The 26074-nt window shown below is 46.2% G+C and overlaps 2 protein-coding genes across 2 annotated transcripts in view; both read left to right on the top strand.

The window, feature by feature from the left end:
* Positions 1-793: 793 nt before the first annotated feature.
* Positions 794-19558, top strand: LOC124002969 (prostacyclin synthase-like). The gene is made up of 10 exons (XM_046310839.1): positions 794-952; positions 1783-1906; positions 3990-4165; positions 4460-4606; positions 4827-4954; positions 6300-6487; positions 9083-9248; positions 12138-12319; positions 17543-17694; positions 19095-19558. The coding sequence occupies exons 1-10, from the start codon at positions 882-884 to the stop codon at positions 19243-19245; spliced, it is 1485 nt and encodes a 494-aa protein (XP_046166795.1). The 5' UTR covers positions 794-881; the 3' UTR covers positions 19246-19558.
* Positions 19559-19865: 307 nt separating this feature from the next.
* The window catches only part of kcnb1 (potassium voltage-gated channel, Shab-related subfamily, member 1), an 83889-nt gene continuing 77680 nt past the window's right edge, over positions 19866-26074 (top strand). Inside the window, exons 1-2 of the mRNA XM_046310838.1 lie at positions 19866-20213; positions 22745-23403. Of these exons, the coding sequence (XP_046166794.1) occupies positions 22828-23403 (576 nt within the window). The 5' untranslated portion in view covers positions 19866-20213; positions 22745-22827. The remainder of the gene's footprint in view (positions 20214-22744; positions 23404-26074) is intronic.

The raw sequence follows: 26074 nt of genomic DNA, 5'->3' as shown, positions 1-26074 counted from the left end.
CAGTGCTTGTTCCATTTTTGTGTGGGATGTAGTTTAATCAACATGCATGTGACATAAATAAACGCCTGTGGTTGGTGTGGTGTTCAATGCCAGCTTAATCATCAACAAGGTGTGAGCGAAATAAACATCCATTTGTCAAACAGACAGGAAACAACTGACAGGAAATAACTCTGTTCTCAAGACAGTGGAAATCCTTGCTGCAAAGATTTACTGCTGAAAATGAGGGTGGGGGGGGGAAAGGAAAACAGCCGAGTAGAAAGGGAGGCATGTCTTTACAAGAACTCTAAAACAGTAAGAAGTGTCCATTTACTTAGGTTCTCTCATTCTAATGGAATGTTCTTACTCTTGGTGACCGAGTGATACTATGTGCTATATGTAGCCTATTCAACAGAATAAGTCAACAGAGGAGAGATGCTTCAGATTGGGTAGTTTCATTATGAGGAACAAGTGCAATAGAAAGACCAAAAACCTATAATTATAGGACTAACTGGGATTTCATAAAGATAATGATTGAGAAACTTTGAATTCCCATTTTTCACACACTAATGAGTGGAGATGCTTAATTCAGGGAACTTTTCTGTTAGGAATAACTGCAGAGAAGGACCAACTCCGCCTTAAAAAATATTAAAATATAACAACAAAAAAATCATTATTGACAAACTCGTTGTGAGATTTTAATTTCAGTTCCCTTTTTGTCATGCAGAAAACTTGTTGGCAGAGCTCCCAGTGCCTGTTCTGTGACAGATAGAATCTAAGATGACACAATCCCCACCCATCTCCAACCCACACCTCGGATCTGCTGTAGGGCAGCCACTTGACAATAAAGCCCACAGCTCCAGAGGAACTCATTTCACTGTCAAGCTCTCTCTTTAACGGGTAAAATGTTATGGACTATATTTCTACTGCTCAATGGTCTGCTCGCTCTCGTCATTCTTTACTCTTCCCGCTCAAGGTAAATGTTCTTCATATTTCTGTTTGATTTGGATTGTTAAACAAGACATTGTAAATCAAGGACGTTATTTGAGTTTAAAAAGGATATAGCCTGCAATATTTCAAGGATGAAGTCAATGTCGTTTGCTATTATTGCGTTTCTCTCTCTGATATTGAACATTTTGGTGAAAAGAGTAACCAACGTCTCACATATTGTTTACTTAATCATTTACAAAGAAATGTACTTTCTATACAGAAATCAATTCATGAAAAAAATGTCAGGGTACAAAAAGCCTTTACTGAACATACAGCATTGCTGATCGTGCAGGCTAGACCATTAACCTGGACTATCCAATTCTTCATGTAACCTTTCCCGAGACCATTCGAACCATTCAAACGCAGACCATTTCTTATACGGTACACATTGATTATGCCCTACTTCCTATTTCCACAGTGTATTACTAGCCTACTTTATGTCTGTACACATCAGCTCACACAGTTGACTGCTTTAGGGCATGTCCTTATACCAACTGTAGAGCTACAACCAGTTGGTTTAGTTTGGGAGATGAAGTGATTTAACTCCTTTTATTGAACCGTGTTAATCTTGGTTCACAACTGTCTGTCTGTCTGTCTGTCTGTCTGTCTGTCTGTCTGTCTGTCTGTCTGTCTGTCTGTCTGTCTGTCTGTCTGTCTGTCTGTCTGTCTGTCTGTCTGTCTGTCTGTCTGTCTGTCTGTCTGTCTGTCTGTCTGTCTGTCTGTCTGTCTGTCTGTCTGTCTGTCTGTCTGTCTGTCTGTCTGTCTGTCTGTCTGTCTGTCTGTCTGTCTGTCTGTCTGTCTGTCTGTTTCTACCAGACAAAAAAATGAACCACCATTAGACAAAGGCTTCATTCCGTGGCTGGGTCATGCCCTGGAGTTTGGAAAAGATGCTGCAAAGTTTCTAACACGGATGAAACAAAAACATGGTGACATTTTTACGGTAGGAGTTCTCTATGCGTTTTTTTGTACAAGCCAGTTTGCTAAAGCAGAAAAATATCCCTGCAGCAACAGGGAATGTAAGTTATGTGGAATTATAATTCATGGACATTTCTGTAGGGGTTGATAGATTTTTCCAAAGGGAAACAAACACAAGTCCAGAATTTCAAAGTGGAAATTACGAGCCGTTTTAAACCTCAAATACACTACAAGTTAAAACAATTCTGCATCGCAAGAAAGTTTGTCTGCAACAGGGTGATCAAATTAAGATCAATCAGCTGATGTCACAAAGCGCTGTACAGAAACCCAGCCCAAAACCCCAAACAGCAAGCAATGCAGGTGTAGAAGCATGGTGGCTAGGAAAAACTCCCTAGAAAGGCCAGAACCTAGGAAGAAGCCTATAGAGGAACCAGGCTATGAGGGGTGGCCAGTCCTATTATGGCTGTGCAGGGTGGAGATTATAAAAGATTGGCCTGTTATAACAGATTATAACAGGCCAAGATGTTCAAACGTTCATAGATGACCAGCAGGGTCAAATAATAATAATGCCATTGGTTGTCGAGGGTGCAACAGGTCAGCACCTCACGAGTAAATGTCAGTTGGCTTTTCATAGCCAATCATTCAGAGTATCTCTACCGCTCCTGCTGTCTCTAGAGAATTAACAGCAGGTCTGGGACAGGTAGCACGTCTGGTGAAAAGGTCAGGGTTCCATAGCTACAGGCAGAACAGTTGAAAATGGAGCAGCAGGTGTCCCTAGGTGGACTGGGGACAGCAAGGAGTCATCAGGTCAGGTAGTCCTGAGGCATGGTCCTAGGGCTCAGGTCCTCCGATAGAGAGAGAGAGCGAGAGAAAGAAAGAAATAGAGAAAAATAGAAAGAAAGAATTAGAGAGACCATACATAAATTCACACAGGACACTGGATAAGACAGGAGAAATACTCCAGATATAAAAGACTGACCCTAGCCCCCCGACACATAAACTACTGCAGCATAAATACTGGAGGCTGAGACAGGAGGGGTCGGGAGACACTGTGGCCCCGTCCGACGATACCCCTGGACAGGGCCAAACAGGCAGGATATAACCCCACCCACTTTACCAAAGCACAGCCCCCACACCACTAGAGGAATATCTTCAACCACCAACTTACCATCCTGAGACAAGGCCGAGTATAGCCCACAAAGATCTCCGCCACGGCACAACCCAAGGGGGGGCACCAACCCGGACAGGAAGATCACGTTAGTGACTCAACCCACTCAAGTGACGCACCCCTCCTAGGGACGGCATGGAAGAGCACCAGTAAGCCAGTGACTCAGCCCCTGTAATAGGGTTAGAGGCAGAGAATCACAGTGGAGAGAGGGGAACCGGCCAGGCAGAGACAGCAAGGGCGGTTTGTTGCTCCAGTGCTTTTCCGTCACCTTCACACTCCTGGGCCAGACTACACTCAATCATAGGACCTACTGAAGAGATGAGTCTTCAATAAAGACTTAAAGGTTGAGACCGATTCTGCGTCTCTCACATGGATAGGCAGACCATTCCAGACAATTGGAGCTCTAGAGAAAGCCCTGCCTCCAGCAGCTTGCTTAGATATTCTAGGGACAGTAAGGAGGCCTGCGTCTTGTGACCATAGCGTACGTGTAGGTATGTATGGCAGGACCAAATCGGAAAGATAGGTAGGAGAAAGCCCATGTAATGCTTTGTAGGTTAGCAGTAAAACCTTGAAATCAGCCCTTGCCTTAACAGGAAGCTAGTATAGAGAGGCTAGCACTGGAGTAATATGATCAATTTCTTTGGTTCTAAGTCAAGATTCTAGCAGCCGATACTATACTGTATCTGTACCTGAGTACCTCATCAATCTTCAACACATTCTTTATGTCTTTGTGACTGAGATATTAAGGGTTGCTGTGAACCTGGATAGGTTATTTTTCAAAAGTTCATTTAGTCTTGGTAGAGTGGTGCTATGTGCATCTCCTACTCACTACTCATTTAGCTTTCTCAAACAATCCCAAACACTTGTAATGTGTAATGTGACTAGGACAGACGTGTACAGACATGGCCATGGCTTTACCGGTTCAAATCATGTCTCCCAGGTGCGTGTTTGTGGTCGTTACATCACCGTGCTGCTGGATCCTAACTCCTATGACGCGGTCCTCGATGACAAAGTCTCTCTGGACTTCAGTCGCTACGCCCAGGTCCTGATGCAAAGGATCTTCAGCCTGAGACTACCCAATCACAACCCAGACTCAGAGAGGGCCTGGATGGAACAGTAGGTGTTCTAGACCTGTATCCACATGACCTCATGCCTGACCTCACACACATCCACACCTGACCTCACACACATCCACACCTGTACACACACACCATCTTAATCCAATTCCGCTGCATCTACCTGTCCTTGTCAAGGACCATACCGTTTCTATTCTATTCTTTTCCATTACTGTAAATTGTATTGCGATGAGACATAATTTCCCACCAGAATAGGTTACTTGCAAATTCATTTAATTCCCCGAGGAAACATGTTGTATCAATAATTCGACCTCTCCATAAAATCCCTGTCCAGGCACTTCCAGGGCCCTAGCCTGGCCAGATTAAGCAGCACCATGCACCTCCACCTCCAGACACTGCTACGGGATGAGGAGAGGAGCTGTAGCCCAGCAGACTGGAGGCAGGATGGCCTCTTCAGCCTCTGTTACAGCTTGCTCTTCGGGTAAGGGCCAGAACCCAGAAACAAATTCTGTCTGGACTGGCCAGCTACGGTTCGTGTGTTTAACAGTCATCCTGCTCTTCAGGTTACATCAGACATTTCTCTGGGTCACTGGCCCGGGGCTCAAATGACACTATCACAACTGGAGAAAATTGCATTACTCTTACACAAGAGGGAAGACGTACTCTTACTCTAGAGTTAATGCTTCTTTCTGTCCTCGTAGGGCTGGGTATCTCACACTGTTCGGTGCAGAGAACAGCAACGATGTCACCGCACTCGCTACTGTCTACAAAGAGTTCCGCACGTTTGATGGTCTCCTCGCAAAACTGGCACGTTCAACCCTCAAGCAAGGTGCATATACACGTATACCGAGTTCCATCTAATGCACGTGGTCCTACGTCACTTATATCAATACAGAATGGATCTATTCATACAATACGTTTCTGTCTCTCTGTACCTGTTTCTCTGTGTTCATGTGCGTGTCTCTGTGTGTGCCTGTGTCCCGGTGTACCTGTCACTCTGGTGCTATCTAGAACCTATAAGGATTCTTCGGCTGTCCCCATAGGATAACCCTTTGAATAACCTTTATGGTTCCAGGTAGAACCCGTTTAGTTCCAGGTAGAAGCTTTTTGGGTTCCATGTAAAAACCCTTTCCACAGAGGGTTCTACATGAAATCCTAAAGAGTTCTACCCGGAACCAAAAAGGGTTCTAACTGGAATAAAAAAGGGTTTTCCTATGGGGACAGCCGAAGAACCCTTTTGAACCCTTTTTTCTAAGAGTGTACCTGTCTCTCTCTGGGTGATCTTTCCTCTCTAACCTGTCTCTCTCTGGGTGATCTTTCCTCTCTAACCTGTCTCTCTCTGGGTGATCTTTCCTCTCTAACCTGTCTCTCTCTGGGTGATCTTTCCTCTCTAACCTGTCTCTCTCTGGGTGATCTTTCCTCTCTAACCTCTCTCTCTGGGTGATCTTTCCTCTCTAACCTGTCTCTCTCTGGGTGATCTTTCCTCTCTAACCTGTCTCTCTCTGGGTGATATTTCCTCTCTAACCTCTCTCTCTCTGGGTGATCTATCCTCTCTAACCTGTCTCTCTCTGGGTGATCTTTCCTCTCTAACCTCTCTCTCTCTGGGTGATCTATCCTCTCTAACCTGTCTCTCTCTGGGTGATCTTTCCTCTCTAACCTCTCTCTCTCTGGGTGATCTATCCTATCTAACCTCTCTCTCTCTGGGTGATCTATCCTCTCTAACCTGTCTCTCTCTGGGTGATATTTCCTCTCTAACCTCTCTCTCTCTGGGTGATCTTTCCTCTCTAACCTGTCTCTCTCTGGGTGATCTTTCCTCTCTAACCTGTCTCTCTCTGGGTGATCTATCCTCTCTAACCTGTCTCTCTCTGGGTGATCTTTCCTCTCTAACCTCTCTCTCTCTGGGTGATCTTTCCTCTCTAACCTGTCTCTCTCTGGGTGATCTATCCTCTCTAACCTCTCTCTCTCTGGGTGATCTTTCCTCTCTAACCTCTCTCTCTGGGTGATCTTTCCTCTCTAACCTCTCTCTCTCTGGGTGATATTTCCTTTCTAACCTCTCTCTCTCTGGGTGATCTTTCCTCTCTAACCTCTCTCTCTCTGGGTGATCTATCCTCTCTAACCTGTCTCTCTCTGGGTGATCTTTCCTCTCTAACCTGTCTCTCTCTCTATGTCGCTAGAGGAGAAGAGGACAGCAAGCCTGTCCCAGGAGAGACTGTGGGAGCTGCTGTCCCCAGCGTGGCTGAGCAGAGGAAAGGGGTCAGAGAGCAGCTCCTGGCAGCAGAGTTACCTCCGCCATCTACAGACGGAAGGAGTGGACACGGAGATGCAGAGACGAGCCATGCTGCTTCAGCTCTGGGCCACCCAGGTAAGTGGGAAAGTCAAGAACACACACTCACACGCACAGATGCAAGAGCATGTAAGAGCATGCACACACACACACACGCATACAAATTCACACACAAAAAACACATGCAAGCACAAGCATACAAGCACGCACACATGCACGCACACGCGCACACACACACACACACACACACACACACACACACACACACACACACACACACACACACACACACACACACACACACACACACACACACACACACACACACACACACACACACACACACACACACACACACACACACACACACACACACACACACACAATTACAGAGAACCAAGACCAATGCTTTCACAGTGTTCTGCCACACCTGGATGTCACTCTCATACCGTCTCTTCCTGTGTCCTCTTTGAGACCTGTGGCCCTGGCGTGAATAAGTTCACAGGATTCTTCTCTCCCAGTGACTCATGACTTCCTTGTTGGCACAGTTGACTCGTTATGTCATTATGTGAGAAGTAATGATTGTTAGGAATGTGACATGGGTTTCTATGAACGTGTTTTCATGGCACCTGGGCTTGTTTGGAGTTCTGTGTAAACTGATCTGGGACAATGGGTCCACACATTCCAGAACATTATTGAAAAGAGAAGAGTTGGCAGGTCGCCCAAACCAACCTGTCTAATTTCAGAATTAGATCAAATGTTAGGCCTACAGTACACAAATTGTAGGACGATTTAGAAGGAAGTGGTATGCTATCAAATACATGAAACACATGGTTTCCATGTGTTTGATGCCATTCCATTTCTCCGATCTGGCCATTATTATGAGCCGTCCTCCCCTCAGCAGCCTCCACTGATGAAGATGCATCATCTGTAATAGACATCAATGAATATTGATGTCAAAATCCAATATAGATCACAGCAATGAAGCATTATCTAACTCTATATTTATGAGCTCCAGAGGCAGTTTAATAGCAGGCTCTTTGTGGCTTCCTGTCTCAAACAAATCCCAACAAATTGTTATGAATGAGCTGCTGTTGCACTGTGTGGCCAGATGGGGGAGCTAGTGTAATGTCTGTCTGTCTGCTACCTGCCTTCACCACCAGCCTCAGAAAATAATAGAGCCACAGGTGTCATCTGTACCAGGCCTTCTCTGCTCCCCCTGGGACTTTGGCTGCTACTTTCAGCCTGGAGCATTGGAGGCCTAGTCGGCCCACTCAGACCAGGGGAGCAGGGGGAGAGTCCTTCGCCAAGATGGAGCCTCTCCCTCTGGGGACCTTGGCTCATATGCCAGGCTAGGATAGGAGAGTGCAGCTAGTCCCTTGGCATCACTGTTCCCTGCGTATGAATGCCTTTTCTGGAACAGAGACTCACTGTTCCAGTCACAGACAATCAGACAGAGCCAATCACCACTGAAACATATTAGAACTGAGGCTGAGTATAAGTAAAGTGCAACGGAGAGTATCTTCTGGTTGTTGTCTCTGTCACCACCAGTCGTACAGAGGTACTGTGGGCTTCCTCGGTAACAACACAATACTGAGTGAATCAGAGATGTCACTGAAGTCAAACATGCCAAATGCAGTTTTTCCATCGCAGATGTTTAGTTCCATGCTGTCTGCATACAACAGACACGATCGCTAGATATTGCAAGAGAGTTTATGAGAGCTTTATGTTTCTGGCTCTGTGTGTGTTGTTGTTGGGGATTGGAGTGGAGGCAGTTCCACAGTCCAGTGAATCTCTGAAAAAGCCTGTCAGTGAGGTTCCAGTCCAATGTCAATATGCCTATGATGGACCCCAGGGAGCCTGTGTCACATTCAGCCCATCACACACCTGACTGCGGCTCTGCTTTCAACACAACTACACCAGTACACAGTGTACACACTCAGAGGAGTGGAAGAGGAGGTAAAGTTCCTTACCGTGTACACGTCTAATAGTGAATTCAATGGCAATTCAAAGTGTCTCAATCTGATTTTTTTTTTTAAACACTATACAGTGTCGGTAAGAACGTGCAGCATTTGAAATGGCTATTTCTACTGCAACACTTCGACTGCAACCCAGCAAACTGGGACCACAAGAGATGAAGCCTCGCACAGCTTGTGTAGCCTAGTGTCTGTCGTAACGGACCTGTGACGGGACCATTGGACCTGGTCTTCGTCTTGCATTAGCGCTGGTTGTCAGTCGATCGGTGAAGACCTGGCCTGCAAGGGGGTGATGGAGAGAAGCTCCCTGAGCCCACAGCAATTACTGGCTGACAGGTTCACACAGACGTCTCTCGGCCCTGTCTACACAGCCCTGACAGCTCTGATGGCTCCTCGCTGCTCCTCGGATCACTACAGTACAGTACAGCAGTATCACGATGCAGGGTGGGATGCGAAAAAAGAGAGAGAAAATCAAAGTAAAGTGAGACTGAAAGAAAGAGAGATTGAGATGTGTCTAAACCCGCTTCCATTTCCCCCTGGGGGCTTCTTGCAGCGTGTTCACACTGTACAGTACCTGTTGTGGATTTGGCAATGAGTTCACTGTCTTTGACGGACTGAGAGTGAACATTGTTTACTCTGTAACTGCCAAACCGTTTCTGAACGGACTGTGAGTCGATGTCGTGTCGTTCCGTTCCAGGGTAACGCTGGGCCTGCTGCTTTCTGGCTTCTGAGTTTCCTGCTCACGCACCCCGAGGCCATGAGAGCTGTGAGGAAGGAGATCAGAGGCCTGCGTCTACAGGAGGACGGCTCTCTACAGCGACACCCTCTGGACACACTGGAGCACCACAGCACACCTGTGTTCGGTAAGAGCTCAAGCAACCTCTCCTCTATTATTCACTCACACTCTCTTCCACCTCGGGGCTCTGCCTGTCCAGCCAAAGACATGCAGTGAAATATTGAACTGAAGCTCGTCTGAACTGTGTGGAAAACCGAGTGAAAAAATGAAAGATTCAGAGAGCCGAATAAGTAAAGATTGATAAATATTGTTGTTGTTTTTTAGCTGTGGTTGATTAAGGTTAACGTTTGCTTGCCACAGGGTGATATTAGAACATATTCTTGTGATCCATAGCATTCCAGAAGGACATACCTATAGTTTTATGATTGTGTAGTCTGGTGGCAGATCAGTTTGTGCAGTATAACGCCTACAGTTGTTCAAATCAAATGTTATTTGGCACATGCGCCGAATACAACAGGTGTAGACCTGACAGTGAAATGCTTACTTACAAGCCCTTAACCAACAATGCAGTTTTAACAAAAAAATATAAATAAAATAAATAAATAAAAAAATAATTATAGAGCAGCAGTAAAATAACAATAGCGGAGCTATATACAGGGGGTACCGGTACAGAGTCAATGTGGAGGCTATATACAGGGGGTACCGGTACAGAGTCAATGTGGAGGCTATATACAGGGGGTACCGGTACAGAGTCAATGTGGAGGCTATATACAGGGGGTACCGGTACAGAGTCAATGTGGAGGCTATATACAGGGGGTACCGGTACAGAGTCAATGTGGAGGCTATATACAGGGGGTACCGGTACAGAGTCAATGTGGAGGCTATATACAGGGGGTACCGGTACAGAGTCAATGTGGAGGCTATATACAGGGGGTACCGGTACAGAGTCAATGTGGAGGCTATATACAGGGGGTACCGGTACAGAGTCAATGTGGAGGCTATATACAGGGGGTACCGGTACAGAGTCAATGTGGAGGCTATATACAGGGGGTACCGGTACAGAGTCAATGTGGAGGTTATTTATATACAGGGGGTACCGGTACAGAGTCAATGTGGAGGTTATTTATATACAGGGGGTACCGGTACAGAGTCAATGTGGAGGTTATTTATATACAGGGGGTACCGGTACAGAGTCAATGTGGAGGTTATATACAGGGGTACCGGTACAGAGTCAATGTGGAGGTTATATACAGGGGGTACCGGTACAGAGTCAATGTGGAGGCTATATACAAGGGGTACCGGTACAGAGTCAATGTGGAGGCTATATACAGGGGTACCAGTGCAGAGTCAATGTGGAGGCTATATACAGGGGGTACCGGTACAGAGTCAATGTGCACGGGCACCAGTTAGTCAAGGTAATTGAGGTAATATGTACATGTAGGTAGAATTATTAAGGTGACTATGCATAGATAATAATAGAGAGAAGCTGCAGCGTAAAAGAGGGGGGGTACTGAAAATAGTCTGGGTAGCCATTTGATTAGATGTTCAGGAGTCTTATGGCTTGGGGGTAGAAGCTGTTTAGAAGCCTCATGGACCTAGACTTGGCGCTCTGGTACAACATGCTGTGCTGTAACAGAGAGAACAGTCTATGAGTAGGGTGGCTGGAGTCTTTGACAAATCTTAGGGCTTTGCTCTAACACCACCTGGTATAGAAGGCCTGGATGGCAGGAAGCTTGGCCTCGGTGATGTACTGGGCCGTACGCATTACCCTCTGTAGGCCAAGCAGTTGCCATACCAGGCAGTGATGCAACCCGTCAGGATGCTCTCGATGGTGTAGCTGAAGAACCTTTTGAGGATCTGAGGACCCATGCCAAATCTTTTCAGTCTCCTGAGTGGGAATAGGTTTTGTCGTGCCCTCTTTACGACTGTTTAGGTGTGCTTGGACCATTTTAGTTTGTTGGTGATGTGGACGCCAAGGAACTTGAAGCTCTCAATCTGCTCCACTACAGCCCTGTCGATGAGAATGGGGGCGTGCTCAACCCTCCTTTTCCTGTAGTCCACAATAATCTTCTTTGTCTTGATCACGTTGAGGGAGAGGTTGTTGCCCTTGCACCACCCAGCCAGGTCTCTAATCTCCTCCCTATAGGCTTTCTCGTCGTTGTCGGTGATCAGGCCTACCTCTGTTGTGTCATCGGCAAACTTAATGATGGTGTTGGAGTCGTGCCTGGCCGTGCAGTCATGAGTGAACAGGGATTACAGCATAGGACTGAGCAGGAACCCTGAGGGGCCCCCGTGTTGAGGATCAGCATGGCGGATGTGCTGTTACCTACCCTCACCACTTGGGGGCGGCCCGTCAGCAAGTCCAGGATCCAGTTGCAGGGGGAGGTGTTTAGTCCAAGGGTCCTTAGCTTAGTGATGAGCTTTGAGGGCAGTATGGTGTTGAACGCTGTGCAACGAATAGCATTCTCACATAGGTTTTCCTTTTGTCCAGGTGTGAAAGGGCAGTGTGGAGTGCAATAGAGATTGTGTCATCTGTGGATCTGTTGGGGCGGTATGCAAATTTGAGTGGGTCTAGGTTTTCTGGGATAATGGTGTTGATCTCAGCATTGACCATCCTTTCAAAGCACTTCATGGCTACAGATGTGAGTGCTATGGGTCGGTAGTTGTTTAGGCAGGTTACCTTAGCTTTCTTGGGCACAGGGACTATGGTGGTCTGCTTGAAACATGTTGGTATTACAGACTCAGACAGGGACAGGTTGAAAATGTCAGTGAAGACAATTGCCAGTTGGTCAGCGTATGCTCAGAGTACATGTCCCGGTAATCCGTCTGAACCTACGACCTTGTGAATGTTGACCAGCTGTCAACCGTTGGAGTTGGCTTTTACAACACAAACAGATCTGGGACAAGGGTAGTGATTATGATTATTGAAGGTGAATGATTATTCACAGGATTATTCACATGCACCCGGCAGCCACCCCTCTGACATCATACTTATTGTCCCTCCCTCCAATCACAGACAGTGTTCTGAGTGAGACCCTGCGTCTGACCGCTGCTGCCCTCATCACCAGAGAGGTGGTCCAGGACAAGACCCTTTGTCTGGCCAGTGGACAGGCATACCACCTCAGACAGGGGGACAGGGTGTGTATGTTCCCCTTCCTCAGCCCTCAGATGGACCCCCAGATACACCACGATCCACAGGTAATACAACACAATACTGTTACCTGACAAAGACCCAGTTGGTGTTGAAATATTGTCTGAATCAATGGAACACCTGCCAGCGTACAGCATGCCAGTGTACAGATTTCTTTTAGTTTTCGATTACTGTTCAGTCTAATCCAGCACCTGGGACAAAGGCTTTTACGAATGTGTGCCTACAAGCCATAGACTGTTCTCTCTTGCAGGAAGTCTGACAACAACAGGCTCCTGAACAGCTTCTATCCCGAGCCATAAGACTGATCATTAGCTAACAAAATGGTCTGAATTGACCGTTGTAATTTTATTTTTGCACTGTGTCTATGCACACTCACAGGAATATACACACTCACGCACACTGACACTCCAACACAAACATAACATGCACACACATTTAAACTGACTCTACACACACACACACGCACACACACACTCACATACATTCATCATGTAGGATGCTGCTGCTTTGTTTATTATATATCCTGTTGCCGAGTCACCTTACCCCTCTACCTTTCTACCTCTTATCACTCTAGTATCCCTGCACATTGTCAACATGTTACTGGAACCGATGCTGTAACTGACCCTGTTTATAGCTTACTTACTTTCTCCTGTTATTCTTATTTCTTATTTTGATTTTTTTTTGTGTGATTTTGTTCTACCTTGCTATTTTTAGTACTACCCTAACCACGTTTCCATCCAAAGTTTTCATGCGAGCAAACGCATTTAAAAAAATCAAGACTGCTGCAATGGAAACAGGAAGTTAGAGGTCCTGGATGGCAGGAAGCCATTCGTTATGTTACAGCCTTATTCATTACATTTACATTTACATTTAAGTCATTTAGCAGACGCTCTTATCCAGAGCGACTTACAAATTGGTGCATTCACCTTATGACATCCAGTGGGACAGTCACTTAACAATAGTGCATCTAAAACTTAGGGGGGGTGGGGTGAGAGGGATTACTTAACCTATCCTAGGTATTCCTTAAAGAGGTGGGGTTTCAGGTGTCTCCGGAAGGTGGTGATTGACTCCGCTGTCCTGGCGTCGTGAGGGAGTTTGTTCCACCATTGGGGGGCCAGGGCAGCGAACAGTTTTGACTGGGCTGAGCGGGAGCTGTACTTCCTCAGTGGTAGGGAGGCGAGCAGGCCAGAGGTGGATGAACGCAGTGCCCTTGTTTGGGTGTAGGGCCTGATCAGAGCCTGGAGGTACTGAGGTGCCGTTCCCCTCACAGCTCCGTAGGCAAGCACCATGGTCTTGTAGCGGATGCGAGCTTCAACTGGAAGCCAGTGGAGAGAACGGAGGAGCGGGGTGACGTGAGAGAACTTGGGAAGGTTGAACACCAGACGGGCTGCGGCGTTCTGGATGAGTTGAAGGGGTTTAATGGCACAGGCAGGGAGCCCAGCCAACAGCGAGTTGCAGTAATCCAGACGGGAGATGACAAGTGCCTGGATTAGGACCTGCGCCGCTTCCTGTGTGAGGCAGGGTCGTACTCTGCGGATGTTGTAGAGCATGAACCTACAGGAACGGGCCACCGCCTTGATGTTAGTTGAGAACGACAGGGTGTTGTCCAGGATCACACCAAGGTTCTTGGCGCTCTGGGAGGAGGACACAGTGGAGTTGTCAACCGTGATGGCGAGATCATGGAACGGGCAGTCCTTCCCCGGGAGGAAGAGCAGCTCCGTCTTGCCGAGGTTCAGCTTGAGGTGGTGATCCGTCATCCACACTGATATGTCTGCCAGACATGCAGAGATGCGATTCGCCACCTGGTCATCAGAAGGGGGAAAGGAGAAGATTAATTGTGTGTCGTCTGCATAGCAATGATAAGAGAGACCATGTGAGGTTATGACAGAGCCAAGTGACTTGGTGTATAGCGAGAATAGGAGAGGGCCAAGAACAGAGCCCTGGGGACACCAGTGGTGAGAGCGCGTGGTGAGGAGACAGATTCTCGCCACGCCACCTGGTAGGAACGACCTGTCAGGTAGGACGCAATCCAAGCGTGGGCCGCGCCGGAGATGCCCAACTCGGAGAGGGTGGAGAGGAGGATCTGATGGTTCACAGTATCGAAGGCAGCCGATAGATCTAGAAGGATGAGAGCAGAGGAGAGAGAGTTAGCTTTAGCAGTGCGGAGCGCCTCCGTGATACAGAGGAGAGCAGTCTCAGTTGAATGACTAGTCTTGAAACCTGACTGATTTGGATCAAGAAGGTCATTCAGAGAGAGATAGCGGGAGAGCTGGCCAAGGACGGCACGTTCAAGAGTTTTGGAGAGAAAAGAAAGAAGGGATACTGGTCTGTAATTGTTGACATCGGAGGGATCGAGTGTAGGTTTTTTCAGAAGGGGTGCAACTCTCGCTCTCTTGAAGACGGAAGGGACGTAGCCAACGGTCAGGGATGAGTTGATGAGCGAGGTGAGGTAAGGGAGAAGGTCTCCGGAAATGGTCTGGAGAAGAGAGGAGGGGATAGGGTCAAGCGGGCAGGTTGTTGGGCGGCCGGCCGTCACAAGACGCGAGATTTCATCTGGAGAGAGAGGGGAGAAAGAGGTCAGAGCATAGGGTAGGGCAGTGTGAGCAGAACCAGCGGTGTCGTTTGACTTAGCAAACGAGGATCGGATGTCGTCGACCTTCTTTTCAAAATGGTTGACGAAGTCATCTGCAGAGAGGGAGGAGGGGGGGGGGCGGAGGATTCAGGAGGGAGGAGAAGGTGGCAAAGAGCTTCCTAGGGTTAGAGGCAGAAGCTTGGAATTTAGCGTGGTAGAAAGTGGCTTTAGCAGCAGAGACAGAGGAGGAAAATGTAGAGAGGAGGGAGTGAAAGGATGCCAGGTCCGCAGGGAGGCGAGTTTTCCTCCATTTCCGCTCGGCTGCCCGGAGCCCTGTTCTGTGAGCTCGCAATGAGTCATCGAGCCACGGAGCGGGAGGGGAGGACCGAGCCGGCCTGGAGGATAGGGGACATAGAGAGTCAAGGGATGCAGAGAGGGAGGAGAGGAGGGTTGAGGAGGCAGAATCAGGAGATAGGTGGGAGAAGGTTTGAGCGGAGGGAAGAGATGATAGGATGGAAGAGGAGAGAGTAGCGGGGGAGAGAGAGCGAAGGTTGGGACGGCGCGATACCATCCGAGTAGGGGCAGTGTGGGAGGTGTTGGATGAGAGCGAGAGGGAAAAGGATACAAGGCAGTGGTCGGAGACTTGGAGGGGAGTTGCAATGAGGTTAGTGGAAGAACAGCATCTAGTAAAGATGAGGTCGAGCGTATTGCCTGCCTTGTGAGTAGGGGGAAGGTGAGAGGGTGAGGTCAAAAGAGGAGAGGAGTGGAAAGAAGGAGGCAGAGAGGAAAGAGTCAAAGGTAGACGTGGGGAGGTTAAAGTCGCCCAGAACTGTGAGAGGTGAGCCGTCCTCAGGAAAGGAGCTTATCAAGGCATCAAGCTCATTGATGAACTCTCCGAGGGAACCTGGAGGGCGATAAATGATAAGGATGTTAAGCTTGAAAGGGCTAGTGACTGTGACAGCATGGAATTCAAAGGAGGCGATAGACAGATGGGTAAGGGGAGAAAGAGAGAATGACCACTTGGGAGAGATGAGGATCCCGGTGCCACCACCCCGCTGACCAGACGCTCTCGGGGTGTGCGAGAACACGTGGGCGGACGAAGAGAGAGCAGTAGGAGTAGCAGTGTTGTCTGTGGTGATCCATGTTTCCGTCAGGGCCAAGAAGTCGAGGGACTGGAGGGAGGCATGGGCTGAGATGAACTCTGCCTTGTTGACCGCAGATTGGCAGTTCCAGAGGCTACCGGAGACCTGGAACTCCACGTGGGTCGTGCGCGCTGGGACCACCAGAGTAGGGTGGCCGCGGCCACGCGGTGAGGAGCGTTTGTATGGTCTGTTATTCAGAAATGGATTCAATAGTTTTTCCCTCATCAATCTACATAAAATACCCCATAATGACAAAGCAAAAACTATTTCTGCAACAAAAAAAACTGGAATATTACATTTACATAAGTATTCCGACAGTTTACTCAGTACTTTGTTGAAACACATTTGGCAGCGATTATAGCCTTGAGTCTTCTTGTGTATGATGCTACAAGCTTGGCACACCTGTATTTGGGAAGTTTCTCCCATTCTTCTCTGCAGATCCTCTCAAGTTCTATCAGGTTGGAGGGGGAGCGTCGCTGCACAGCTATTTTCAGGCCTCTCCAGAGATGTTCATTTCTGGGCTCTGGCTGGGCCATTCAAAGACATTTAGAGACTTGTCCCAAAGCCACTCCTGCATTGTCTTGGCTGTGTACTTAGGGTCATTGTCCTGTTGGAAGGTGAACCTTCACCCCAGTGTGAGATCCTCAAGGATCTCTCTGTACTTTGCTCCGTTCATCTTTCCGTCTATCCTGACTAGTCTCCCAGTCTCTGCCACTGAAAAACATCCCCACAGCATGACGACTCTAATACAATGACTCTAATAGAACGACTCTAATAGAACGACTCTAATAGAACGACTCTAATAGAACGACTCTAATAGAACGACTCTAATAGAACAACTCTAATAGAACGACTCTAATAGAACGACTCTAATAGAACGACTCTAATAGAACAACTCTAATAGAACGACTCTAATAGAACGACTCTAATAGAACAACTCTAATAGAATGATAGAATGACGCTGCTATTGGAGGGCTCATTGTAATGTAATGGCTGGAATGGAATCGACAGAACAGAGTCAAATTTGGTTTTCGTATGTGTTTGATACCGTTCCATTTAATCCATTCCAGCCATTACAAAGAGCCCGTCCTTCTATAGCTCCTTCCACCAGCCTCATCTGGTGTGAGTGCGTGTCTCATACACAGTGTTGTACTACGCAGTGTTTAAATGGCGCCAGGATTACATGGTGGAAAGGTTAAAGGGCTAAGAAAGGAGATCCGATGGGGATTAGCTAGTTAAAGGCTGTAATTTGTGTGTGCGTGTGTGCGTGTGTGCGTGCGTGCGTGCGTGCGTGCGAGTGAGTGAGTGAGTGAGTGAGTGAGTGAGTGAGTGAGTGAGTGAGTGAGTGTGAGTGAGTGAGTGAGTGTGAGTGAGTGAGTGAGTGAGTGAGTGAGTGAGTGAGTGAGTGAGTGAGTGAGTGAGTGAGTGAGTGAGTGAGTGAGTGAGTGAGTGTGAGTGAGTGAGTGTTTGCATGCAGCATCGCTGGAGCTACTTAATGTACTGTGGCATCCATCTATCACAATAACTTGGGTTTTTTCTTCTTCTCTGCTTTACAGACATTTCAATATGACCGCTTCCTAAATGCAGACGGGACAGAAAAGAAGAAGTTCTATAAGGGCGGGGAGAGACTAAAGTATTACACCATGCCATGGGGTGCAGGCAACAACATGTGTGTAGGGAGACACTTTGCAGTCAGTGGCATCAAACAGTGAGTGTGATATGACTTTCTCCACCTGTTCTCCCTCACACATAGCCTGGTCCCACTTCTGTTTGTGTTGTCTTGCCAACTTCTGTTGTTATTGTCACGTGACAATGACCATAGGAGTTGGCAAGACAGTACAATTAGGCTACCTCTCACCTAAGTACATCTAAACCACCCCACGTTGTTCATACATCGTTTCCCCCAATGAATCAGTTCATTAGCAAGGTATTAATGATTCATGAGGCATTTACAATCACCTGAAGATCGCTGCCTAAGGCCAGTTGCTTTCAAACATCTCCGGGTGGGAGGAGCTATAGGAGGATGGGCTTATTGCCGTGGCTGGAATGCAATCAATGGAATGGTACCGAACACATCAAACACATGGAAACCCCTGTTGGACTCCGTTCCATTGATTCCATTCCAGCCATTACAATGAGCCTGTCCTCTGAGACACAATACCATTACTGTAGCACACACACACACACACACACACACACACACACACACACACACACACACACACACACACACACACACACACACACACACACACACACACACACACACACACACACACACACACACACACACACACACACACACACACACACACACAGTCGTTAACGGCCATTTCAATAATTCAAGCCAACATTTTAACTCAATAGAGATACTATACATCAGAACAGCTAAGCAGACAGAACGATCAATATAGATAAAGGGTTGATCTGAGAAGTGGATTTTCTTAGTTGTTTCATGTGATATACTACACGCTACAAACATAGCCTACGGCAGTGGTTTTCAAACCTTGCCTCGGGGGCGCCCAGCCATTCCATGTGTTTGAACTGTTCTAGAGCTAGCACACTCGATTCCAGTCGTCAACTGATCATAAAGCCCTTGACTAGGTTAACACTAGCCTCATCTGGTATGTACTGTATGTACAGTTGGAGAGGGGTAGAGGGTCCTTGAGGAAAATCACAAAGTGCTGATGTCAGTGTCTTTCTGTGCCAGATATCAGTAGTTCAAAGGTAAAGTCCTAGTTATCCACAGTGAGAGTAAGAGGCCAGATGATAACATGGGAAGACGGTAGAACAGCTGTGCACATACAGTATGCGCTCGCAACCTCTAGGCTTTACCATATGTGTGATATGCAAATAGTGTATTACATGGCCGACTACATCCAGATTTATTTCTGCAGGCATTGTATAGATTGTTCTTTAACCCTTTCAATGCATGCTGGGTGATTGATATTGTTACAGACAGTTATATAACATGAGGTCGCCTGTCATTATTCTTCTGCTAGCTAGTGTTCTTCGTGCCTCCAGAGCCATGCTAGACATCCTATACTCCCAATGGGGGCCAAGAGGATTGACTTAACTAACCTTACTCTCATTCTATGTGATTCTCAGGTTTGTGTTCATGGTCCTCTCCCGGCTGGACCTGGAGCTGTGTGACCCAACCGCCATCGTCCCTCCGGTCAATCCCGGTCGCTATGGTTTCGGGATGCTCCAGCCCGACGGAGACCTGGAGGTCCGCTACAGACTCAAGACTCTGCAGTAGGACACGACCCCTAACCTCTGACTCCTGCATCCTGCACTAGAACTAGGACATGATTAGCCTGGTCCCAAATCTGTTTGTGCTGTATAGCCATGTTTGGCATGACAATGACATTAGGAGTTGGCAAGACAGCCCAACCAAATATGGGACCAGGCTAGGACATGACTTCCTCCTACATCCTCCTGATACTGACTGCACTCAATACAAATCAGTTTCATGTTTTTATTTATAGTTTTTTTTCAATGTTGTTTTTACATTCAAACTATATCACTTGTACTGTATATCTCTGAATAATAAATAATGTACCTGAATTATTTATTTGCTTGTGTTGCTTGTCTCTCAAGACCACATGCCTTGAATGAACTGCACATCATCATAACCTCACCCATATGGCGAAGTGCACACAATACAACAAATAGGCTTTGAATCACGACGAGAATGAGGGGGGTTTAGATGATAGAATTCAGTGCAGTTACATTATATCGGTCTGGATGAATTGGGAGGGAATTAGTACTCCATGTGGCGAATAAGATTGCAGGTCCTTAGTTCTGTAATGTAAGGGTTAAACGCCTCAATGTGAAGCCGGGCGATGAAGCTGCCTGCCGCGCTACGGATCCACCTGCGCAGCTACCAGTCGCGCCGCCCTTCTCACAGACAGCGGACGGGGGAAGACCCCGGAGCAGAAAACCGTGTGCATTCACAAGATACATAATTGTTTATTATTTCCAGTAAAGTGGGCGGGTAACATGGTAGGCGGACTAAATCGGTGTATGGGATCCCTTATCTAACCATGTCCAAGGCGGAGGAGATCCAACGTGCCACCGAGGCAACACCGCTTGAAACCGAATGGGTCAGAAACCGTTCCCAGGAATAGGCTAATAAACCAATGACGTTTCCTCCTTTTTCCTCTTCGATTGAATGTTTCCATATCTGCCTCTTTCTGCCGTCGGTTGAGCCAGCCTGAAGTTAAGGTATGTGGGAGGCTTGTTCCGAATAGTCAAATAACAGGTTATATTTGTTGGTCTCCTTTATAAAGCAAGTATTGCTAGATGGTTAAATTGCTGTTGTTATTTATTTAATATCATTGTTTTTAATACAGTCATATAGGCCTGCTCTACACGAATGGACATTTACACACAGCATGACAAATGAGCAACAATTATTAAACCTCTTAAATGTGAAAAAAAATGCAAAACAACATTGACGAAGTGTTGTTCATAGCACGGGGGATCGCAGGGGAGTTGGTAGGTTGCTACATTGACATTACAATTCCAGCTTTTTGAAGATGTGCGTTCGGACGTTTTGTAGCCTGTACAACCGTAACATAGCCAGGTCGATAGACCGTGGCAGATAAATGGTGTTATTTCGGTTTCTAATAACGGTTGATTAATCCACAATATTGACTTCATTGACAACAAAAAAATGGCCACGGAGAAAACGATATCAAGTTATTATTTTATATTTGGCCCACCACAGCAATTTAGCTCAAGGCTATACCGGATACTGTAGAGAGAAAGTAAGTTTTGTAACTTGGTTGACACAACAGTATTTGATTGTCAGGAATGGAAAATACAAAATGTTTATATAATCAAGACGGATTGCTACTTTGATTTTGAAAGCTTATTTTGAATGCAAATGCATGCAACTGGTTCATCAATGAGGGCGGGACAGAGCATGCTGCAACATTAATTTTCAACTGACACTGTGGAGGATCCTTCACCTGCTACTGTATGGACCGGTGATCGTCCAAAGCGTTCCATAGGGTACTGTAAGAGAAGGATGGGTGGTGATGGTTTGTTCTGATTTGGGAACTCATCTTGAACGGTGAGAGAAAACGCATTGAGTTGTAAGAGAGACACCAGGTAAAACACCGGATAAATGAAAGTACTGCATCAGTAGCTTTATGGTTGTGACATAAGCCTTATGAATTCATTTCTTCAGAATGTTTTAAAATGGCCTCCTCAGTCGCAAACGTCTCTAGTTCATTATTTATTCAAGGTAAAATTGGTTTACTTGAGTGCAGCGTTCGGGTGTCATGATGGCTCTATCACTTATGACCTGCTTTGCTAGGTGTTATACAGCAATTTGAACAGCATTACATATTTCGAAGCATGCTTTCCTGCCCAAGGGAACTCGCCCGAGTTCAGTTCACAGTCGAGTGAAAAGCGCCCGCTTGTCGTTTCAGTACCAGTGCAGAGTGGACAGCGCTCACCTGAGCTGTTGCCGAGTCCCGACCCATTATTCAGAATGGATTCGTGGACAGGACAGCACCCTCGATCTCAGAGCAGATTACGCTCTTAGAAAAAAAAGGTTACATTTCTTTAAGAGTTAGCTAACTTTTTCCTGTCTGGCTACCCTTACAACAATAAAACAACGTAAAATGTGTTGAGCTTAAATTTCACACATGAAAGCACATTTTCACGTGTATTACATTTAGAGTTCACATGTTAACACCACTATTTCAGTGTGAATTAAAACGTGTTTTTACCTCACATGTACATTGCAGTTGCACATGTGAAATATTGCTGTTTCACGTGTAAAAATTCACATGAGAAACTTTCACAAGTGTAATTGCAATTTCACATGTGAAAACAAATCATACGTGAAAATACAATTTTAACATCTGGAATCGCAATTTCACATGTGATGGTGAAATAGTGTTCTGCTCACATGTGAAAAGGTGGTGTTAATATGTTGCAGTAGCCTCTTGGTTGAATGGTCAAGATGTCGGCTTCTTCCGTGGTAGAAGTTACAAAAACACACGTGAAATGTATAATATCACATGTGGAATGTTGGGAAATCACATGTGTCTGAGTGCTGAGAAAAATGAGCAAATGAAAAACACATGTGAAACTTCACACATGTCCGAAAACAAAGTATCTGACTCACGTGTCTGTTTTTCCCAAGTTATATTTTTCACGTGTGATCTATTTACGGGAAAAAGTCATGTGAAACGTCATGCATGTGTCCAACAACCTCATGTCAGACTTGTGAAAATTTCACGCGATTATACATTTCTTTATTATCCTCTGACATTTTTCGCGTGATTTGTTCACACGAGTCCGACAATCACATGTGACTATTGCACCAAAAAAATGTAACGTGGAATTGTTCACATGATTTGTATGAACCTTGCTGTTTCCCACTCCGAACTCTGCAAAAAATTATTGCAAAATACTCATGTAATCTCCCCCTCCTCTCCCCTTTGCCTTTACTGGGTGTATGTTTAGAACCTTTTTTTGTAAAGGGTTCTTTAATCTCGTCCAAAGAACCAAGAGGTTCTATTTAGAACCCCCCCCCAAAAAAGAGTGTACCATCATCTTTGTATTCACTCCTCTGAGTAGGCGATGAGTCTGTGGCATGGCTAGAGGAATGTTCTGAGTAGGTCATTGTGAATGCCTGGGCTACTGGCTCCATTTTAGACTCTTGTCATTAACATTATTCCTATTTTCCTCTCTTTTATCCCTCTCCTTCTCTACCCCCCCCTCCCCCTCCCTCCCAGATTCACAAGCGTAAATGTAGTCCGTAACTTACCCCCGCCTGGATCTTGCCTGTTGAACTCGGTGGAACTCTTGACAGTTGAAAATGGAGAAATCCTCAATGGGGTTGACTAAGACTGGCTCTCGGTCGACCGCATCTCTCCCCCCGGAACCAGTGGACATCATCCGCAGCAAGTCATGTTACCGCCGAGTACGGCTCAACGTTGGGGGTCTTCCACACGAGGTCCTCTGGAGAACGTTGGATAGATTACCGCGCACCCGGTTAGGGAAACTACGAGACTGCAACACCCACGACTCGCTCATGGAGGTATGTGACGACTACAACTTGGACGAGAACGAGTACTTTTTCGACAGGCACCCGGGGGCGTTCACGTCCATTCTGAACTTCTACCGGACCGGTAAGCTCCACATGATGGAGGAGATGTGCGCCCTGTCGTTCAGTCAGGAGCTGGACTACTGGGGCATAGATGAGATCTACCTGGAGTCCTGCTGCCAGGCCAGGTACCACCAGAAGAAAGAACAGATGAATGAGGAGCTCAAAAGAGAGCAAGACACCTTGAACGACAGAGAGGGAGAAGAGTTCGACAACACATGTTGTGCCGACAAACGAAAGAAACTCTGGGACCTTTTAGAAAAGCCTAGTTCGTCCGTCGCAGCCAAGGTAACCTTTCATTCCAAATGTCATATGTGGACAGAATTCATTTAACTTGTTAATGATGACTTCTTTTCAGAATTTATAAATATGCATAGAGAGAGAGAGAGAGAGAGAGAGAGAGAGAGAGAGAGAGAGAGAGAGAGAGAGAGAGAGAGAGAGAGAGAGAGAGAGAGAGAGAGAGAGAGAGAGAGAGAGAGAGAGAGAGAGAGAGAGAGAGAGAGAGAGAGAGAGAGAGATTTGATGAATGCAACATGTGCGACTACTAATAGATCAATGATTCGATCAGAATTCAGCATAACAGTCATAGCTTCTGTATGATCACGATGGGTTAAGTTATATTAGGGCCTTATCAGGCCTGCTGAAATACAATCACTGTTCCTTTGCTGTGTTGTTATCTCAACATTAATCCCAACCGTGAGCCCCGGTAGTTATGTGATCAGGTGTGGAATGGATGAGCTCAGCCAGTACGGCTCATTACTTCTTCCTCTAAGGCAACATTAGGATGGGTCAGCTAGAGCTAGATCACATCCATACCTTTACACTGCTCAGAGAGAGAGAGAGAGAGAGAGAGAGAGAGAGAGAGAGAGAGAGAGAGAGAGAGAGAGAGAGAGAGAGAGAGAGAGAGAGAGAGAGAGAGAGAGAGAGAGAGAGAGCACAGAATGCTTTGTTGTTCAGCTGTAGCTGTTCTTGCCTCTTCTCGGAAATGGAATTAGACCAGGAGTTGATAACAGCTTCTGATGCTTTATAGGAAGTAGCTATGGTACTGTATGTGAGAGCTGTCATTACTTAACTAACAGGCTGTGGAGAGATACTACACACACACACACACACACACACACACACACACACACACACACACACACACACACACACACACACACACACACACACACACACACACACACACACACACACACACACACACACACACACACACACACACAAGCACACGCACACACACACACACACGCACACACACACAGACACGCACACACACAGGCTGTGGAGAGATACTGTATATGCGAGAGCTGCCAGTGCTTTACAATCAGGCTGTGGAGTAGATGAGATCAGTAAGTCCAGTGTGTCAGCATAATGGTTCCTTCACACAGGCATCAATGAGATGCACAATCAATGTTTATCAGGTTAACTTGAAGTTTTGTTGTAGTGCTACTGTAAGATTGTACAAATCCAGGCTCTCACTGTAGGTGGGTTGATATTATACCGTTCTGTCTTAGTTATTCTGATATTGGCAATTGGCCTCTCTTCAATCACGTCTCTTCAATGAATAAGTCAATGTTGAAACTTCAGGCTGATCAAAGTCCCAACCAAATATCAATTTGAAGTTACTGATATCTTGTAAGTTATTGATACTGGAACTATTGAAGCCTCTATCATAAGACAAATTATTTTTCCTACACCAGTGCTTCCCTCAAGGCAAGGTCACTTTTGTAGCCCGCTAGTGTGGGCGGACCGTAGCTCGAGCGTCACATTAAATTACATATTTTTAATCAAAAATGACAGATTTCAGCACGCAATTACACCGACAGTGTGATTTTATTTTGAGGCCGGAGCTCCAGTCCGCACACACTAGTCGCCACTCAACTCCATCGTCAATCGTGGAGTTGAGTTTAGTCGGCTCGGTCACCGTGTAGTTAACAAGCCATTAAAGTATGGTAATGTCTTGACGTAATGTCTGGCTGCAGTGCTTCCGGTCAGATAGCTGTTTGGCCACACTGTACATTTATGTCCCTCCTCCGAGTGGAGTCATTCAAAGTCTTGTCTCTGTAGGCTTGTAATGTGTGTGACAGGAAAAAGAGCAGCCTCCACATAAATGTGGGAGTGTTTATCAATTCCTAATTTAGCTTAGAAGGCCAATGTAAAACCACAAAGCCAAACTACCAAAAGCATTGATAATACAGCTGGTGTGTGTTGAATTGAGTCTTACCAACATCCTAAGCTCCAAGCCTTCCTGCAGGACTTCAGCTGGGTCCCTGTGTACCCAACAGTCTCCTTGGCGAATATTGGGATCATCGAACGAACGAACGAACAAACAAACCCCCACACACACAATAACCCATCAACAGATGGTCATTGATCAAATCCATATACATTTTTATACTAAAGTATTCCCTGTCGTGTTTCTGTGGGCATGACTAGGCCTGTGGCGGTCACGAAATTTTGTCAGCCGGAGATTGTCAGGCAAATAACTGTCGGTCTCACTGTAATTGACCTCTAAATAACATAAACACATTTAGCATCTCCTGGATTCATACAAGCCATTGATGCAGACCTTTAGAACATCTACATGTAAAAAGTCTAATAAATCCCTGTAATATAGCCTACACCCTTTCAATAAATCCATTACTTATTTTAGACAGGACGAAAGAAACATGATATGAAGATAATGAAGTCTATTTCAGAAGAACAGAATAGCCTACTCTGAGTTATACTTATGTTAGGTCCTGATTGGGGTATGCCAAATGGCTGTGGGCTACACTAGTTCATTTAGCAGACAAGATTTGCTTAGAATTATGTGGCATTATTTTATAGTACAAAGAATACAATTGAACAAAGCTGAATGAAATAGAAAGGATATTTTCTCCAAATGATTTGAGGGAGTGCGCACATGCGGCTATTCTGTGTTTAGCTGTTAACAAAGAAATAGGTCGTCTTATAT

Source organism: Oncorhynchus gorbuscha, linkage group LG18, assembly GCF_021184085.1.
Source record: "Oncorhynchus gorbuscha isolate QuinsamMale2020 ecotype Even-year linkage group LG18, OgorEven_v1.0, whole genome shotgun sequence".
NCBI lineage: Eukaryota > Metazoa > Chordata > Actinopteri > Salmoniformes > Salmonidae > Oncorhynchus > Oncorhynchus gorbuscha.
This window is presented reverse-complemented; position numbering and strand designations above follow the sequence as displayed.

Coding starts and splice junctions, on each gene's coding strand:
- LOC124002969 (XM_046310839.1), top strand. CDS start 882: ATGTTATGGACTATATTTCTACTGCTCAATGGTCTGCTCGCTCTCGTC. Junction 1,907..3,989: donor AACATGGTGACATTTTTACG/GTAGGAGTTCTC, acceptor CATGTCTCCCAG/GTGCGTGTTTGTGGTCGTTA. Junction 4,955..6,299: donor ACGTTCAACCCTCAAGCAAG/GTGCATATACAC, acceptor CTATGTCGCTAG/AGGAGAAGAGGACAGCAAGC.